The sequence below is a fragment of the Phaseolus vulgaris genome, chromosome 4 (genome assembly GCF_000499845.2).
Source record: "Phaseolus vulgaris cultivar G19833 chromosome 4, P. vulgaris v2.0, whole genome shotgun sequence".
In the NCBI taxonomy this organism is placed as follows: domain Eukaryota; kingdom Viridiplantae; phylum Streptophyta; class Magnoliopsida; order Fabales; family Fabaceae; genus Phaseolus; species Phaseolus vulgaris.
Genome location: NC_023756.2, coordinates 8,953,824 through 8,974,172, shown reverse-complemented (window position 1 = coordinate 8,974,172; position 20,349 = coordinate 8,953,824). Strand labels below are relative to the sequence as shown.

The following is a 20,349-nucleotide window of genomic DNA, read 5'->3' as shown; positions in this document are numbered from 1 at the left end:
AGATAGAAAAGTGGGAGGTGTTTTTAGAGAAAAAGAAACAAAAATATGCTATGTGTGAGACTATATTGCACTTAAGAGAATATTGTTTTATATTTGTACTTCTTTTCCTTTGTTTAAAAATTTGTTTATCTAATTGTACATAGTTTATGAGAACGATTGTGGATTTCAATATCTTGTATTTTACTTTTTTATTTTTGTATTTTATGAAGCATTTAAGAAAATGAATATGGTGTTATTGATGATATATACATCATAATGTGAATAGATTTTTCTTAAGTTGATATTTTTGTTTCATGTAGCTAAAATTCTAGAACAACATATTTTAATCTTCTTCATGGATCTGAATGGTGAGTTATAATGTTTGTATGACTATTCTCTTGCATTGTAAAGCTTGCAAAATAGTAATATATTTGTGAGTGTAATTAATAAAAGATTTAATGTATTTTTTCATGAATATCTCTAGTTACTTATTTCTATTTCTAAAATTAATCTCAAGATAAATTCAAAAGTAAAACTTTATTTTTAGATTTAATGTACATTTTTAAAAGAAATTTAATACATTTGTCCCGCAATTAGTAAATTTTATTTTGTACTCATATGTGTGAATTGGTTAGTAAGTCCCACGTCACTTGGCTTGAGTTTTGTAGTGAAATTTATATATTTGTTCAACAATTTTGCTCAACAAAACTTAAGAGATCTCGGTAAGATACACACTTGGAAGGCCTTTTTCAGCTAAAAAGGAAACAAACCTTTCCATTTTTGTTGTAATAATATTTGATATTTGAGAAATGTTTTTATCTATCACGTTAGCACAAATAATTATGCAAAAATTGTATGTTTTACTTCCTTTGCTTTATTTAATAATTGGTTTGTATAAGAAATTATAACCTACTTTTGTTATTTGAACATCAGAAAATCTAGATGAATATTTCTTTTCGAGAGTACATCTAATTGTACATAGTTTATGAGATAATTATAGATTTCAATATCTTGTCCTTTACTTTTTATATTAGTATTTTTTTTTAAGTATTTAGGAAAACGAACATTGAGCTATTGATGATATACACTATAATGTGAATAGATTTTTCTTCCAATCTGTCCGCCAAAAATGAAGTTTGGTGGTACATTGTTGATTTGTTGATTCACTTCTTTACATATTGTAATCCAACAAGATTTCTAAAAGAAATAAAAAAAAAACAACACACAAGTATAAAAATATAAGATGAAACAACACACATTTGAAGAAAACTAGTCTCTTTAATTTCGGAAGATAGATAAAATTGTGAAGTATATTTTCTCAAGGTGATTGTGAAAAGTTTGGATTCTTTATATTGTGTCAATGGACATAATAGTAAATGGTTACCAAAGGCAACTTGAGTGTGTTGAATATGTTGAGATAAAGCTTTTCACCTTTATTTTCATTTTATTAATGATAACTATTTTATCTATTAATTAATTAAAAAGTACAATGAAATATGAAACTAGCAGTAATAGTTTAATTACTTATAAATTAAGATATATGTTTATGTCATATCTTTTAATTAGCTACAATAGTGTAATTAATTGTAAATTGAGGCATATATTTAGGTACTTATTGGTACACAAATATGACACTCTGTTTATAGTAATTTTCTCAATTAGATATATAAAGTCCATATCGCTTATTAAATATTGAAAATTTGTTGATGATGTTAAATCTTGAAAATAAATATGGATTTTTTTGTATCTTATTTGAGTGGAACACGAAGCTAAAGGATTTTATTATGCATGTTCTTGTAAAAAAAAGATAACACTTTTTGATGAATTATGTGAGTCTTAACTATAGTTGCAAAGCAATGGAATTTCCCATGCACTTGTAATGCATTTTTTAAAAAATGTGACTAATATTTTTTTTGTAAATGTGACAAAAAAAAGTTTCAAATGCAAGGTCCAAACGTGTTATACATTTAAAAGGAATAAGGCTCTAATTGTCAGCTGACATATGTTACAAGAATATAAGAGTATAACAATACCGTGCTTGTATTTAATATATGTACTTGTTTTCTCTTATGAGGTTTTTTCTGCGGTGAATTAGGTATGGAAAGAATGCAAAAGAGTTGCAATAGTTGGCTAATTGGACATGTCTGAAGTGTCGAGGTTTTTGCAACTGCAACTTATGTCAATGAGTTTCTTTTCATTTTTCTATTTGTGTTTTGAGTTAGTATTGTATGCATGAATTCAATATGAAAGTGGAGTTTTGTTTGTAGGAAAAAATGAGAAATCTACTGGTCCTTGTATTGTAATGTCAAGGAATCTGGTTTTAGTTTTGTTGCGGAAATGTTTGCTGTTAAGAAGGCTTCAGAAGCTTCAGGATTAAATAAGCTCAATGACACGACTGTCTTACCATCAAATGAAGCTAGTGAGAAAAAATATGTTATTTTTCTATTCATGCCCTTTCCGAAACCTCTTGTGGTTGACAAATTTGGTTCAAAATGATATCTTGTTTAATTGTGCATGTTCATGATTAGATAATGATGATATGTGCGAAAATGTGTTTATATTTCAACTTATGCTTTTTAAAGAAAGACCTTATGGTTGATGGTCATGTTCGTTTTTGTTATTTCTAATAGGAGCTTTAGCTACATCTCTCGGAGAACTTGGAAAAGAAAATTGTACAGATACAAGTAATATCACTAAAGTTTGCAACAAAGACAATGATGGAGGTGATAATGTTGGTCTTATGCTCCAAAAAGAGATAGGAAGGTTCCTTAATGTTGGTATGAACTTAGAGAGAAACAAATTTGAAGGGAAATTTTTTTTTGCCACTGACACAGAGTTAAAAGAAATATTTGGCATTGCGTTACCATCCAAAGATGTTGAGAATGCATTACATCTTTTAGAGTTTTACAAAGTGTTTGGAAATGTATGATTTTATGTTAATAATTTGTCTTGATGTTTTATTTGATTAATTGCAATTCATTGTTGCATTTAATGGTTGACTAAATGAGTAAACATAATTGGCAAATTTCTTCAATGCTATAGAATGATATCAAAATTGGAACTAATTATCTCTATCAAATATCATGCAACTTAAAAATTAAGTTTTCAATGATTTTGTAGTTGGTCATTTAAGTGAATGGTTTCACCATGAATGATATTATCTTTTGTTACATTAAATTATATACTATAAGATAAGGGAATATCGTGTTGAAACCATTCAATTAAATGACCAACTAGAAAATCATCTAAAACTTTATACAAATAATTAGTTCCAATTTTGTAATATCACTATATAACATTGAAAGAATTTGTCAATTATGTTTATTCAGTCAATCAACTATGCAACAATAAGCTGCAATTAATCAAACCAAACATCAGGAAAAAAAAATTTAACATGAAACAAAACCATACATTTCCAAAAACTTTGCAAAACTCTAAAAGTTGCAATGCATTCTCAACATCTTTGGGTGGTAACTCAATGTCAAATATTTCTCTTAACTCCATTTCAGGGGAAAAAAGAATTTTATCCTCATATGTTTTGGTCTCTAAGTTCATACCAACATTTGGGAACATTGTTATCTCTCATTGGAACATGGCACCAACATTATCATCATCACCATCTTTGTTGCAAACTTTAATGATATCATTTGCATATGTAAAATTTTCTTTCGCAAGTTTCCTTGAGAGAAGTACTTCAAGCTCGTACAACAAATAACAAAAAAGAAAATGAACCACCAACCACAAGGTTATCTCATAAAAAAACTTATCATAAGTTGAAATATAAACACATTTTCGTTCATATGATCATTATCTAATCACGAATTTGCACAATTAAACAAGAGATCCTTTTTAACCAAGAATATCAACCACATGAGATTTCGTAAATGGAATGAATAGAAAAATAACATACTTTTTTCTCATTAGCTTCATTTGATGGTAAGATAATCGTATTGTTGACCTTATTCAATTCTGAAGCTTTTGAAGCCTTCTTAACAACAAGAATTTTCACAACATACTTCAATCAGATTCCTTAGCACTAAGATATAGGGAACCAGTAGGTTGCTTGTTTTATCCTACCAACAACTCCTCTTTCATATTGAACTCATGGATAAAATATTAATCCAAAACATAAAGAGAAAAAATGAAAAGAAACTCACTAGCATAAGCTACAATTGGAAAAGCCTCGACACTTCTGACATGTCTAAATAGCCAAATGTCCCACCTCATCTGCATTCTCCCCATACCTAACTCATCGCAGAAAAATCATCATTGGAGAAAGAAAATACATATATACAAGTACTGTATCATTATACTCTCATATTCATTTAAGATATCACAACTAACAATTAAAGCTTAATTCCCTCTAAAAGTATAGCATGTTTGGACTTTGCATTTGGAACATTTTCTTCACATTTACAAAAAATATTAGTCACATTTTTAGAGAATTTTTTCTTGCATTGTAAGTGCGTACGAAATTCTATTACTTTGCAACTAGAGTTGAAACACATAGAAATTACTAAAATGTGTATCTTGTTTTTGTACAAGGTAAGTGTGGGTAAAAATATCCAAATTGCCAAATCCATATTACTTTTAATCTATTTAAATGGATTTGCTCTAATCCAAATCCATATTTTTGGATTTAAGACCAATCCATTTAATTCGAAATGGATTAGATATATATTGGACATATTTTTTAATTGTCCAAAATGAATTTTGGGTTGGATTTTGACCTGGCCCGGGCCCAGGTTCACTTGAGCCAATCTGGATCCAGGTCGAGCAAAGTTGGCCTGAGTCGGTCTGGGCCGTAGTCGAGCCGAGTCGATCTTGACCCAAGTCAAGCCTAGCTAGCCTAGGCAAAAATCAAGTAGAGTCAACTCGGGTCCTAGTCGAGTTGAGTGGGCTAGTGCCTCGAGTTAGCATTGGGCCCAGGAAAAAGTCGAATGAAGTCAACCCGGGCCCAAGTCGAGTCAAGTTGGCCCAGACCCATGTCGAGACAAGTCGGCCCAGGCCCATGTCGAGCTGAGTTGGCCCAGGCTAATGTCGATCTGGGTAGACTTACGTCCATGTTGATCCTAGTCAACTCAGGCCAATGTCGATCTGAGTAGACCCGAGCCAATGTCGAACAGTGTCGACCCAAACCCATGTTGATTTGATGCGGACTGGGACCATGTCAATCCGAGTCGGCCCAGACCAATGTTGAGCCGAGTCAGCCCAGATCCATGTCGAGCCAAGTCGACCCGTGCCCATTTTGAGCAGATTCGACCCATGTCGATGTGAATCTGAATCGACCCGCGTCCATGTAGATCAAAGTCGACCCAGGTCGATGTCGATCTGAGCCGACCTGGGCCAATGTCGAACAGAGTCGGCCCATGCCCATGTTGGTCGAGTTGACTTGGGACCATGTCGATCCGAGTCGGCCCAGATAGGCACATCACCCTTCACAACACTTTACAGTCGTCCACCACCATCCACTTTGGATTTGCTACATACCACACACTCCAAAACCATCGTGACCGAGTTCTTCCACCAACACATTTTCATCTGACACGAATTGAAGAAGCATCTCCTGTGCTCGTGCTAAAGAATGCGAGACAACGCTGATCGCCATCGCTCTTATATGTCCTTCAACATCGACGATGGGTGTGGGTCCGCCTCCAACCATAGTGGCAGCAATCCGTGGAACGTCATGCTTCATCTAACCTTGCACCATGCTACTTCGACTCATTTCAAATCTTTTGTCATATAGGCACCATGGCGTATAAACTCCGATTGCCAGCGACTTCGAAGATCCATCAAGATCCAAAAATGTTTTTCTCCCTTTTTAGGATGAACAAGGAAAGCGAAGACATTAATCGAATCTGGTATTGGAAACAAAGGAATAAGAAGGTCTTCCGGAATGGACGCATAGATCATATAGAAATCTTCATAATGGTGCAGCTGCAAGCTGGTCATGGGTTAGCTCAGAGGTAAATTTAGCGTGCTTTTCCTACTCAGATTGGTGTCTTAAACATTTGGTATGCATGAAGTCAAACAAAAATAGGAATGGTTAAAAGGGGGAGGTCAGGTTGAGACGGTTTGACTCAAGTTAGGGGGTGTTGTTTTTGTATCTAGGTATGAGTAGCTGACGAGCTTTTTTCGGTGTTGCTCGTTCTATAGCTATCAATGTGTGTGGTTGGTTGAAGGATGTCGTTGTCTTTGTATAAAGATTGAGGTATCCTTGAAATACCTCCATTTATTCTATTCTTTTTTTACCCATAATTTTTTTTTGGAAAGTAAGCAAACATGACTCTTTTGCAGAATTTTCTTATGGTAATTGTCTAGTAAATTTATTTAATTTGTACCTTGAGTGACATTCCAATAAATGCTAGAGGGAATTCATGTAAACATATAACTCATCATTCAGATCCATGGAGAAATTAAAAAACATGTTGTCCAAAAACTATAGGGACGGGAAAGAAACATTAATGTAATAAACATTAGAAATTAATGTATTACATGAAATCAATAAACAAAAATTTGATGTGAGAGTTACAAATCCTAGACCAATAACACCAAACGAATTGTGAAACCATAATCATAAACTTACAACAATATACAATAGTTTCCTCAAAGAGTAAGGACAAATTACAAACAAATCACTAATGCACCACCAAATTTATATTGTGCTAATACAGATGGAAAGAAAAATTTGTCCAACATAGTATATACCATCAATAGTTCAATATTCTATTTCTTAAATACTTCAAAAGATATTACCATGCTTGTCCACTTTTACAAATAAGCATTCAAACTATAATCTAAACCCTAAGTTGAAATAAATATGCAAACTCACTCATATCAAATGTAATTAATTGGTTGAGGAAAGACGAAGAAAAACCAAGATGGGATGAAAAGAAAATACCAAGTACTTGGTATCTACATTAGTCATATCTCTAGTTTAATGTGAGATTTAAACACATCCTCTCATGCCCTGTATATCAAACCATGGACAAATATGGGTCACCCAGTAACAAAATTTCCCCATGCCTAGAAATAAACATCTATTGTAGACTAACATGAGTGATATAACGGATCTAAGATGGACTCAAATACAATTTCAGAATTCGAAATTAGGGGTTAACTCACCACACAAAATTGGCTTATATGATAAGGAGTGTCCAAGCCTTATAATGACTACATTAGTTATAATACATGATATATTTGTAGTTGATGTGGGATGTAAACAATATTATAATATTGAATTTCAGACAATTTTCTCCCACCTGTAACAGAAAAAAGTTACTTTAAGCCTTCCAATTAATGCTCACTGTGTTACCATCAAACTGTTACTTTCCTGCTTCTTTGATGTTCATTAGCAGCCGCTTTTTGGAGTTAGGAGACTCCTATGTTTCCATAATGGAAATGCCTTTGTTTTTAAAATTCAGTCACTTTCACAAGTGAACGTTTTATAATGTGGTTAATAGGCATTTCAAATTATAAGGTTGATCCACGTTAAATTATCATAATTTTAATGATATATTTATCTACATTGATATGTGCAAGTATCTGTATTTAAATTAAACAAAGATACTAAATAAATGTCTTCATAAAAAGGAAAAGAAAAACAGAAATATAATTTAGAGGAATCGGCTAATGCCTGAAATACATTAAGAAATAATCAACTAGACACTTTATATATCAACCTTTAAATGATTCTTAATATATAATATAATATGGTATCTGACAAAACTTGCACTTTAATGATAACTTGGTGTGTGTTATGATTTATGAATTGGAATTAAGCATTTTGGGGTGAATGCAGGTGCTACTGTGGAGGTTAAATGCAAAGCAGGAAGAAACATCATTAAGGCTTATGGTGAAACTAAAAGCAATGGAAAATAGAGCATCACAGTTAAGGACTTTAACTATGTGAGATATGGATCCGTAGTGTGCAAAGCCAAGCTTTATGCTCCACCTAAGGACTCTCCATTCAACATACCTACCAATGTTAAACGAGGGAACAGACTTGCTGAAGTTGTGTTGAAGGCTAAGCCATTTGCTTATGCTTCAAAGAAGCATTTCAAAGAATGTGAAAAGCCCAAGCCTTCACCAACTCCATACTAATTCAAAGAGGAAAAAATGTTCTTAATCTGGACATACATACCTCTGATGTTATTTGCCTCTGCTTACTTTTATCTTCAGGGATAGGGTAACAGTTTGCACCAAATGCATCACAAATTTTCAGGATCTTTATTCTTGCTTGCTCCCCAGAGAAGAACACAACAAAGACAGTTTTCTCAACCTGAAAATAAAAACAGGAATTGGTCATCAGGAAGAGCAATAATAAATTATTAGGAAATAAACAAACTGGGCAAGGGATTGGTGAAAGTAATAGCATGTTAAATACATATTAACAAAACTACAGCCTAATGATCAATATTCTTTAAATTGATAAGGAAGATAACCATCTCAGTGGAAATAGGATCAGCTGGTGCAGGCGTAATTTCCTGTGAAATAAACCATTTAGACAAAATTGAAAAAGAAAAAAGAAACTAGTAACAAAATTTACACTTTATAGAGTAGAAAAATATCACAGTAATAAGAAATGTCACAAGGAACCTGTTCAAACAAAAATGGTGTCTCAACATAGTTTCCATTTGAGAAAACATTCTCCTCCAATTCTCGCTCTTCTGAAACAACAACACCACGGCTTGAAACAAGAAAACTACATGCCTGAAATATGTGCACAATATTATATATCTTACAAAAATGAGACAGTATGTAAGAATTCGCTAATAAAAAAAACAGAATTACATTCATAGTTAAAAGTAAAATATCATTGATATTTGACGCAATACATTATAATCAGAAGTATAATAGAAAAGAAGATCAATAAAAAATTCAACTATCTCCAACGCCACCACATGAAATAGGATTGGTTAGATTGAAATGCAAAAAAGTGTAGAAATGGAAGTCGTTTTCGGATAATGAACAAATCCTTTTGCGGAGGTGCCGATGGTGGCGATTTCGGATAATCGCGAAAGGATTTCGTATAGCACGGTGACAGCTTCGTGAGGAGGGTTCATAAGGGCTTCGCAGTGAGGGCTTCACAGTAAGGGCTTCGCAGTGAGGGCTTCACATTAAGGGCTTCGCGGTGAGGGCTCCGTGTTTAGGCAAAGAGAGGTTTGAACGTTTAGGGTTTGACTACGAGGGTTCGTGAAGAGTGTTTAGGGTTTTATGTTTAGGCAAAGTGAGAGGTTTGAGTGTTTAGGCAGATAGAGGAAAGAAATTTTCGTTTCCCAATAGTTAAACCAGATTTTCAAAAATAATTAACAATAAACTAATTTCGATTACCAAAAATATTTTTAAAAATAATTGAGAATAATGAGGGAAGGAAAAATTGTTTTTATTCTGAAGGATAATTGTGACGGTTGAAAATTACATATTTTGAAAGATAATTGTGGCGGTTAGTCAAATGACGTATTATACTGAAATTTGTGGCGGTTATTAATAACCGCCATATTAAAACCGCCACTTTTTACACGATTTTTTGTAGTGAGTTAAAAGTCATTTATTCAAGGTGAATGAACCAATTAATCGAAAGCAAAACAGAAAGCAACAATCGGCAATGAGAGAAGAAGGTGACTCCAACCTGAATTTCCTCCTTTTTTTAATTGCTTCCTCTCTCTATCGTCTTGAATGTGTGACAATTACATAAATAGGAGTAAATGAAAGAAATAGCTGTTTAGAATTTGATTGTTGCATCGGAAGGACTGAGTCAAATGGGAATGCACGCAGAACAACAATAATTCAGTCCAAATATTAGTCTAAAAAAATTCTTTAACTTTTGCAAATTGCCTTTGCCTGGAACTATGCTACCACCCTTCACCCGAATATCTCCTAAGAATTTTTTTTAATTTTATAGTAACCTAAAGTAACGAAAAGGGATGTTAAAGCTGGTGCAAGTATAAATATTACATTACATATCTGCAGCAAAATGAATATTGAAGTAGTAACAAGAAGGAAAAAACCATAAAATAAAATTAAAGTCCTCAGATAGATACAGATAAAGAAAGGTAGAAGGAAGAAATATATTTTCAAACTTGTATTTTGATTGTTGCATCCAAAGGAGTGAGTCAATTAGGAATGCATTCAGAAAAGCAATTACTCAGTCTAGAGATTCATCCCTTTATTGATTGTCTTTGCATTCTTTTCTTTTTTTTTTCTTCAATCATAAAATTTGTCATTATACTAGGAAGTTTATAAAAATATAAGGAAAGTCACTGAATCAATTAATATGAATATATTTAAAATTTTATTGTTTTAGATAAATTTTATAAAATTAAAAAATTAGATATTCTTTCTTAAAAAAATGTTTTTTAATTCAAAACTGTTTTATAATATTTTAATTAAAAAATACTTAAAACTCAACTTGAGTGTTTTTGAAAGAAACAGAAATCATAATTCTAAGAACATGATTCTTCTTTTGTTTCGTTACTTTAGTTATATTTATTTCAACCTCCTTTTTATTACTGTTTTTAAATAAGAGAATAGGATAAAATACTTCCATTAAGTGATAAACTTTCTTCATTCCTCTTACTAGAATGTGCATATAAGTTCAAAATCAAATAGTTTCTAATATTATAAAAAAATTAAAAACAAATAATGGCTTAAATTATAGACTTTATTTTTATATAAGAAAATAAAATAGTTAGGTTTTAACTTATTTAATATTAAATATAATAATTATTTTAATTTATTTGATTAAAGATATTAATTAAACAATTAAAATTTTGAAAAATATTTATATAATAAGATATAATTTTATATATATATATATATATATATATAAATTTTGAAAATTTTAAAAATTAAAACTAATTTTAAAAATAATGTTGGCTATCTTCTCTACTGTTTTCTTTGAATAGGGTAGGACCATCAATAACTTTGTTGTTGTCTATAGTAGTTATGCCTAACTTGAATTAGATTTTTTATTATGTTGGATACCTATGCTTTGGATAGAAAAAAGATAACACATTTTGGTGAATGTTGTGTGCTTTAATTATAGTAAAAAAGCAATGGAATTTTGTAGGCACTTGCAATGCAAGAAACAACTTCATATTTTTTAAGATTATGACTAATATTATTTTTGTAATGTGAACAAAATGTTCCAAATGCAGGGTCCGATTGTGCTATACGTTTAGAGGGAGTTAGGCTCTAATTGTCAGTTAGGATATCCTAAAAGAATTTGAGAGAATAATGATACAATAGTTGTACACATGTAATTTCATTCTATGGTGAGGATTTTGCTGCGGTAAATTAGGTATAGGGAGAATGCTGAAGAAGTGGGACATTTGACTGATTGGACATGTTCGAAGTGTCAAGGCTTTTGCAACTGCAACTTCTGCCAGTGAGTTTCTTTTTGTCTTTTCTATTTGTGTTTCGAGTTGGTATTGTATCCATGAGTTCAATATGACAATAGAGTTATGTTTGTAGGAAAAACGAGGTGAACAACCTACTAGTCCCCTGTATCGTAATGCCAAAGAATAAGGTTTTAAGTTTGTTGCGGAAATGCTTGCTGTTAAGAAGGCTTCATAAGCTTCATGATTAAATAAGGACAATGACACGACTGTCTTACCATTAAGCTAGTGAGAAAAAGGTATGTTATTTTTATGTTCATGCCCTTTCTGAAATCTCCTGTTGTTGACATATTTGGTTAAAAATGATCTCTTGTTTAATTGTGCAAATTCATGAGAAAATGATTATAAAAGCGAAAATGTCTTTATAGTTCAACTTATGATATGCTTTTTATGAAATGACCTTATGGTTGGTGGTTCATGTTTTTTTTTGTTATTTCCTGCAGGATTCTGCCAAACATTTTCTTTCCCAAGTTTCCTTGAGAGAAGTACTTCAAGCTCGTACAACAAATAACAAAAAAGAAAATGAACCACCAACCACAAGGTCATCTCATAAAAAAACTTATCATAAGTTGAAATATAAACACATTTTAGTTCATATGATCATTATCTAATCACGAATTTGCACAATTAAAGAAGAGATCCTTTTTAACCAAACATATCAACCACATGAGATTTCGTAAAAGACATTAATAGAAAAAATAACATCTTTTTCTCATTAGCTTCATTTGATGGTAAGATGGTTGTGTCGTTGACCTTATTCAATCTTGAAGCTTTTGAAGCCTTCTTAACAACAAGAATTTCCGCAACATAATTAAAATCCGATTCCTTAGCACTAAGATATAGGGAACCAGTAGGTTGCTCGTTTTTTCCTACCAACAACTCCTCTTTCATATTGAACTCATGGATAAAATACTAATCCAAAACATAAATAGAAAAAATGAAAAGAAACTCACTAGCATAAGCTGCAATTGCAAAAGTCTCCACACTTCGGACATGTGTAAATAGCAAACTGTCCCAACTCATCTGCATTCTCCCCATACCTAATTCATCACAGAAAAATCCTCATTGGAGAAAGAAAAATTTATACAAGTACTGTATCATTATACTATCAGATTCATTTAAGATATCACAACTAACAATTAGAGCCTATTTCCCTCTAAAAGTATAGTATGTTTGTACTTTGCATTTGGAACATTTTCTTCACATCTACAAAAAAATATTAGTTACATTTTTAGAGAAATTGTTTCTTGCATTGTAAGTGCATACGAAATTCCATTACTTTGCCACTATAGTTGAAACACATAGAAATCACTAAAATGTGTATCTTGTTTCTGTGTAAGGTAAGTGTGGGTAAAAATATCCAAATTGCCAAATCCAAATCATAATTAACAAAATCCATATTACTTTTAATCAATTTAAATTGATTAGTCTCAAATCCAAATCCATATTTTTGGATTTTAAGTCCAATCCATTTAATTGGATATGGATTAGATATATATTGGACACATTTTTTAATTATCCAAAATGAATTTTGGGTTGGATTTTAACTTGGCTCGGGCCCAGGTTGAGTTGACTCAATCTGGACCCAGGTCGAGCAAAGTTAGTCCGAGTCGGTCTGGGACATAGTCGAGCTGAGTCGGACTTGACCCAAGTCAAGCCTAGATGGCCCAGGCCAAAGTCATGTAGAGTCAACCCGGGCCCTAGTCGAGCTGAGTGGGCTAGCGCCTCAAGTCAGCATTGGGCCCACGCCAAAGTTGAATCAAGTCAACCAGGGCCCAAGTCGCTTCAGGCCCATGTTGAGTCAAGTCAGCCCAGGCCCATGTCAAGTTGAGTTGGCCCAGGCCAATGTCGATCTGAGTAGAGTTGTGTCCATGTCGATCCGAATCGACTCGGCCAATGTCGATCCGAGTAGACCCGAGCCAATGTCGAACAAAGTCGACCCCAACCCATGTCGATTCGATTCAGACTAGGACCATGTCAATCCGAGTCGGCCTAGGCCAATGTTGAGTCGAGTCAGCCCAGATCCATGTCGAGCCAAGTCGACCCGGACCCATATCGAGCAGAGTCGACCTAGGACGATGTCAATCCGAGTCAACCCGCGTCCATGTAAATCAGAGTCGGCCCGGACCGATATCAATCTAAACTGACCTGGGCCAATGTCAAACAGAGTCGGCCCATGCCCATGTTGATCGAGTCGACTTGGGACCATGTCGATCCGAGTCGGCCCAGGCCATAGGCACATCACCCTTCACTGCGCTTTGGATTTGCTACATACCCCACGCTCTGGAACCACCGTGACCGAGCTCCTCCACCAACACACTGTCATCTTACACGAATTGAAGAAGCATCTCCAGTGCACGCGCCAATGCATGCGGGACAACGCTGACCGCCATTACTCTAATGTGTCCTTCAACATCAGTGATGGGTGTGGGTCCGCCTCCAACCGTACCGACAGCAATCCGTGGAATGTCGCGTTTCACCTAAGCTTGCACCACGCTACTCCGACCCATTTCAAATCCTTCGTCGTATAGGCACGGTGGCGTATGAACTCTGAATGCCAACAACTTTGAGGATCCACCCTACCTTCCCTGCTTCGTTACTTCGAAGTTACAAAAGACCCTCACCCTCACACCTTTCAAACTCAAGTGCAATCTCTCTGCCCACTGAAAATAACTCTAACTCAAACTTCCTCTCACCTACTTCAATAGCTGCACCAACCCTGCCCACAAAAATTAATGTTAACTCACACTCCCTCTCGCCTAATTTACTAGTCGCATCTACCCTGCCCACAAAAATTAAAGTTAACGCACACCGCCTCCCACTTAATTTCCTAGCCACACCACCCCCCTCAGCCAATGGCCCTTCGACACGTCAAAAGTTGCATGTGGAAAGGACATTGAGCCCCTCTCACACTCACCAATCCAACACGCTCCATTCATTCTCTCACCTAACCATAATATCAACCCCACCAACCCACCACAATTCCCAAGCCACGTGGACACCCACCTTGAGCCCCTCTCCCACCCAACAATCCAGAACACTCCATTCACTACAAAAAAGTGTATATTGTGGCAGTTATTTTCGTATAAATTGTCGTTTATAACTGCCACAATATACGCTTGTGGCGGTTTCCCAAACCGCCGTAGAACTGACCGCCACAAAGTTTAATCTGGCGGTTTTACGCTACCCGCCGCAACACCCGCTACTTTAAACATAGTGTAAGTAGTGACGGTTTTTATATGTAATTAGTGGCGGTTTTATATGTAAGTAGTGACGGTTTTTATGTGTAAGTAATGACAGTTTTTATATGTAAGTAGTAAGATCAATCTTGTTATACAACCAACCTATCAAATAAGAGAATAGAAAATTTGAATTAATAAAGATTTTCAATTATGATAATAAGACATGAATTATTAATAACTTAAAATATCAAGAAAAAGAACATTGATTCTCCATATGCATGAGATGAAAGATGAGCAAGTTAGGTTACTTTCAAAAAAAATCACAAACTATAGCATTTTAAATACTAATAACACACAAATATGGTAATGGCTTATGATATAAACATTGTGCAGAGTGCACTCGTTCAAAACGTAGTCTATACAACAAATATAATTATTCAAACAATATATAAGATATGACATGCGTAAGGTACATATCCACATATTGTAAAAATTGGTAAAACATAATATATAATTGAAATTCTGAAATCCAAATCATGAACATACTTCTGGACATTAGTAAAAACAAAATAAATTTTTTAAGTAATCGGCTTCATAGAATAGTATCAACGTCATTCATACAGAGGAATGATTTCTATCTGTGGTTCATCAAGGGACCATTTTTACTTGTTTCTTTCAATATATTGCACACTTCTATATCTCGTATGGGTATTGGATACTCATAACTTGATTTAAAGTCCAGTATACTTGGCTAATATTTATGGTTGAAGTATCCAAAGAGCATTGGCATCAAATACAAATACACAACACAAACTAAAGTAGTAGAATCTTTTAGCTTTTCACCCACCTTGTTCATAATATAACAATGCAATTGAAGCATCATATATGTGAAGCATAATACAAAACAAAACAGTAGTATAAATTCAGCAACCCAAAAATAAATAGCTGCACCACCATCTCAGCTTGTTCTTGACAACTCAGTATTAGATTAAAATGGTTCAAGAAACACCATCAATTTCCAAAATACAACCTTGAAAAAGTTAACGGGTTTCCCCCTTTTTTTCTCATTGTTTCCTATTTCGCTTTGTGGTGTTTTTTTTTTTATCGGCAATAAATAATAAATAAAATAAAATAGAACCACTTCAGGGGTGGTTCAACCCTTATACATAAAACGCTAAACCAATTCTAGCTATCTCCTTCCAAAAACCAACCCAACTCTTCTACCCCTTACTAAACCAAGCAAAAAACCTCAAGAAACTAACCTCGTACACTCCAAAGGAGCCAAACACCAATCAGAATAAGAGAACGAAACTAACCGGGAATTTGTTGAGACCCAAGTCCAAGCCTTTACCTGTGCCAATGCAAAGACCTCTTTCTCGTCTGCCACTCCACTATTAAAAATTATACAATTCCTGTGACTCCAAATCTCACTAATCACCCCTACCCAGATCGTGTTCCAAACAACCAGGCCCGTCTTCAAAGGTAAGCTCAATCTAAATTGATCAAAATTGCTCCTTGGATCAATATGAGTCACAAACAGGATTCCTAGCCACTTAAAACATAAACACCAAACTCGCAAAGCAAACGAACAACCAAAGAACAAATGGCTACTCGACTCCTCCTCCTTCCTGCACAACACACACCTCAAGCTTTCTAAAAGAACCCTTCTTCTACTAAGATTGACCCTGGTAGCAAGCTTGTTTTCCAACACCCTCCAAGCCAAAACCATAGCAGATGGAATTGCCTTACTCCTCCACAACTTTCTAAGCTCCTGCGAGGAAACCGCCTCATTATCCTTCCTGAAAAGGTTGTAAGCTGAGCTAACCGTATATGACTGAGAACCCCCACCCTTCCAAACCCAACTATCAGTCTCTTCAAGAACAACCTCAACCCCAAGCAGGAGTTGACTCAATCGATCCGCCGCCGGTGTCTCCCATTCGAAAAAAGGCCTTCTTCAAACAAGTCCCCAAACCCATCTCCCATTTGACCAAGTCCCAAGTTCCGACAGTTTTGCATTTTTGTTAGAGCTAACAGAGAAAAGTCGTGGAAAAACATTCTTCAACGCCTCACCCATCAACCAATTATCCTTCAAGAAACAAATGTCCGTCCCATTCCCAACCTTCCACTCAAAACTATCTTCGAAACATCTCCCCCACCCCTTCGAATACCAAACTTCCTTCAAATCCTTCCACCAAAGAGAACAACTCTTACCATTACTTGCCTCTCCCAGATCTCTCCACCCACCATACTTAGAAAAAATGATGTCCTTCCAAAGACCTACCTCAACCGAGCCCAACCTCCAAATCCACTTTCCCAACAGAGCCAAATTAAACAGTCTCAGATCTATTATTCCAAGCCCCCCAAACTCACGAGGTTTACAAACCAGGTTCCAGGAAGCCCAAGCGATCTTCCTCCCTTCTGCACCCCAGCCCCAAAGAAAATCCCTTTGCAACTTGATCAACTTCCTTGCCACCCCAGCAGGCAATCTGAACAAAGACATAAAAAATAACGGAATAGAAGAAAGCACAGACCTAATCAGACAAATCGTCCCAGCCATCGACAAACTTCTTCCCTTCCACCTGCTTAATCTAGCCTGCACTTTCTCAATCACCCCGTTCCAAAACGCACTGCGCTTGTGACTCCCTCCGACTGGCAGACCCAAGTAAATGAACGGAGGAACCATCGTATCGCAACAAAGAATCGCTGCAAATCTCCGTAGTGTGACCTGATCCATCCCCGTCCCTCCAATCCTACTCTTCGCAAAATTAACCCTTAACCCAGAAGAGAGCTCGAAACACTGCAGGATCGCCCTGATGTTGAAGACACTTTGGGTATTTGCTTCACAAAAGAACAAAGTGTCATCCGCATACTGTAACATATTTACCTTTACTTTATTCTTCCCAACCTCCAAACTGTCAAACAACTTCTTTTCCTCATCTTCCCTTGTCACCCCAGCTAACCCCTCCGCCACAATAAGGAAGAGAAAAGGGGCAAGCGGGTCACCTTGACGAAGACCCTTTCTAGGAAAGAACTCCCTAGTTGGGCTTCCGTTTACAATGACCGACACCGAAGCAGACTCCAAGCATCCCTTAATCCAACGAATCCAACGAATCCACCGAGCACAGAAACCCAACCTCCTTATCATATAATATAAAAATTCCCATTTCACCAAATCGTATGCCTTCTCGTAGTCGACTTTAAAGAAGATACATTGTTTTCTCTTTCTCTTGTAATCCTCAAGAACCTCATTTGCAATAAGCACACTATCCAACAAACCTCTTCCTTCTATAAAAGCCGACTGTCTAATGTCAATGATTTTTCCAATCACCTTTTTCAGGCGCAAGGAGAGTGCCTTTGAGATGATCTTATACAGGCAACCTACTAATGAGATAGGTCTGAACTGCCCCAGTTGTTGAGGATTTTCAACTTTTGGAGTCAAACAAAGAAACGATGCGTTTGATCCTCTTGGCCAACATCCAAAATCAGCAAAATCCTTTACTGCGTTCATCACATCCTTCTTCAAGATGTCCCAACAAGATTTTATAAAACCAAAGTTAAACCCGTCGGGACGAGGACTTTTTGAACTATCGCACCCCCAAATCGCATCTCTTACCTCTTCTTCCGAGAAAATGCTGACTAACATAGCATTATCAGCTTCCGATATGGTATTGAACCTGACATTATCCAAAGTGACCTGACAAACATCGTTCCGGGCAAACCTTTCTTCAAAATACTTACTAACCTTATCCTTTACCTCCTCCTTATCATCACACCATTTATTATTGTCAAAAAAACCATGTAACTGGTTCCCTGCCCTCCTCCACTTAACCGCGGAATGAAAGAACTTTGTATTGTGATCCCCCTGCTTTATCCAATTCTGCCTTGCTTTCTGGAATAAGATCGCCTCCTGTTTGGATTTGGACTCAGATAGTTGAGCAAAGAGAGACTTTCTTTCTTCCCTTTCTGACTAGGGTTTCGCTTTGTGGTGTGCTATACAAGAGCAATATCGATGAGATATACTTGTCTGCAAAAGATTATATCCTCTCTGTGGACGCATGCCATGAATAAAAATCAAGCAAGCAACTAAAGAACTCATCTGGTTTGCTCTAATGGGCATATCTTGTGCTCTAAACTTGGCTTTTGCTTTAATAATATTCTTTTATCTTTTTCAAAAACAAAAAATTGAACTAGATGCCTGCAGAACCCAATCTATATTTATAATGCCATATCTAATGTATATTCCCATTGATAATATGAATACACTTCAATACATACTGTATGCAGACGCATTTAAGGCATAGACAGATAAACAAAAGTGGCAGCCATATCCATGTCAAACTTGTAGTTCAAGAACAATGATGTAAACTTAGAAAATCAATTTTGATCAAGGCATGATCAAATACTAGTTTGTTACACAGTTTATTCAAATTACCTCTTTGGTAAGCTTCGATCTTCTTCATAATCCATCACTCCACCCGATTCAGAGCAGATCTCCTCATGCCTCTGAAGTCGACGTCGGTCTACTTACAGTGTGTAACTTCTGCCACGAAGTAAGTAAGACACGTCGACCAATAATTTCAACCATAAAGAACAACAAGCAATTATGTATATAACTAAGGCAATACTTCTACATTATCTAACACAACTCCAAATCCAAACATAAGATTAGTGCAGCAACAGCAGCTATATATGGCTATAAACTTAAAATGTTGTTTTGATGAAAACATTAATGGATAAGCAGTTATGGAGAGAGTCTGGATCATATTCCCAAGTTGATCAGGCCTCAAGTCCCTCCCGACTGCAAATTGGACCTCAAAGCATCGACGCATCGACACAACTGATCCAACTTTCGTCGGACTATTCCTGCATACATGCATTCATTAATAAGAAAATCTTCAAGTTCACGAACATTTGCCACATCTAACTCCTGCATCAATTGGTCATAGGGCATCTAATAATAAAACTTCCTCGTCTATCATCTCAGTTTTCAAAGATTTTAATGCATTATATGCTTCAAGCTCAATTGATTTAAATCCAAATTAGTTCATCTTTAACCAAATCCTAACAGATATTATCTATACTAGAAGACAATCCAGCAATAGATTTTGAACCTGAACAAACGATGGCAGACAGAAATTTGAAATCCTTGCGAGGAAGCGGCAATGGCGGACAAAAGAAACGAATCGCAGACAGTGAAGGTTAGGTTTAGGTTTCGCAAAGGCAAGAGCGAAGACGCGTGAAGGCGAGGGTGAAGAACTAACTTAGGTTTCGCGAAGAGAGTGAAGAAAGGCTTTGTGAAGAGTATTTTACAAAGAGAGAGAGAGGGAAGAGAGGTACGGTTTTGTGAGTGTTTAATGAGAAGTGTTTTGCAGAGTGAGAGGTAAAAGAGGTTTCGGTTTCTAAAGAGTTAAAGGAGGCTTTCAAAAATCGAAGGAGAATTGTGACAGTTCAAAGTGACATATTTTAAAGGATAATTGTGGCGGTTATTAAAATGGCATATTATACAGATATTTGTGGCTGTTATTAATAACCGCCATATTAAAATCGTCACTTTATACATGATTTTTTGTAGTGATTTACCCTCCCCACTAACCCTAATATCAGCCCCACCAACCCACAATTTCCAAGCCCACCCCAATATAATATTCTTACCCACTTTGAGAATGAAGCGTCTCCACAAGCGAACGAAAATGTTAGAGCATTGAGCCCCCAAGACAGCAAGCCCACTAGACAGAAGAAGCAACCCTAATGGATGAAAGACTATGTTCAGTAATAGATTATGAGCAGTG

General features: G+C 35.5%; 1 protein-coding gene across 6 annotated transcripts; it reads right to left on the bottom strand.

The window, feature by feature from the left end:
• Positions 1-3,254: 3,254 nt before the first annotated feature.
• On the bottom strand, positions 3,255-20,137 carry LOC137837190 (V-type proton ATPase subunit a1-like). 6 transcript variants are annotated; one of them, XR_011085383.1, is made up of 5 exons: positions 18,993-20,136; positions 8,578-8,691; positions 8,424-8,465; positions 8,123-8,260; positions 3,255-4,223 (listed from the first exon to the last, which is right to left on the bottom strand). XR_011085383.1 is itself a non-coding variant. In XM_068646112.1 (4 exons), the coding sequence occupies exons 1-4, from the start codon at positions 8,776-8,778 to the stop codon at positions 4,203-4,205; spliced, it is 402 nt and encodes a 133-aa protein (XP_068502213.1). In that variant the 5' UTR covers positions 8,779-9,527; the 3' UTR covers positions 3,255-4,202. The 6 variants fall into 6 exon arrangements, 3 of the variants coding, with proteins under 3 accessions (XP_068502213.1, XP_068502214.1, XP_068502211.1); XR_011085384.1 differs by lacking the exon at positions 3,255-4,223 and adding an exon at positions 4,230-7,241 and having other exon boundaries at positions 18,993-20,137; XR_011085382.1 differs by lacking the exon at positions 3,255-4,223 and adding an exon at positions 4,230-7,957 and having other exon boundaries at positions 18,993-20,135.
• Between the last annotated feature and the right edge of the window lie 212 nt (positions 20,138-20,349).

What these genes read in the sequence shown, in the direction of transcription:
- LOC137837190 (XM_068646110.1), bottom strand. Translation starts at nt 8,778, where the DNA reads ATGAATGTAATTCTGTTTTTTTTATTAGCGAATTCTTACATACTGTCT. An exon ending in CACCATTTTTGTTTGAACAG is followed by an intron (nt 8,466 to 8,577) that starts GTTCCTTGTGAC and finishes TTTATTTCACAG; the next exon opens with GAAATTACGCCTGCACCAGC. An exon ending in AGAGGCAAATAACATCAGAG is followed by an intron (nt 7,242 to 8,122) that starts GTATGTATGTCC and finishes TTTCTGTTACAG; the next exon opens with GTGGGAGAAAATTGTCTGAA.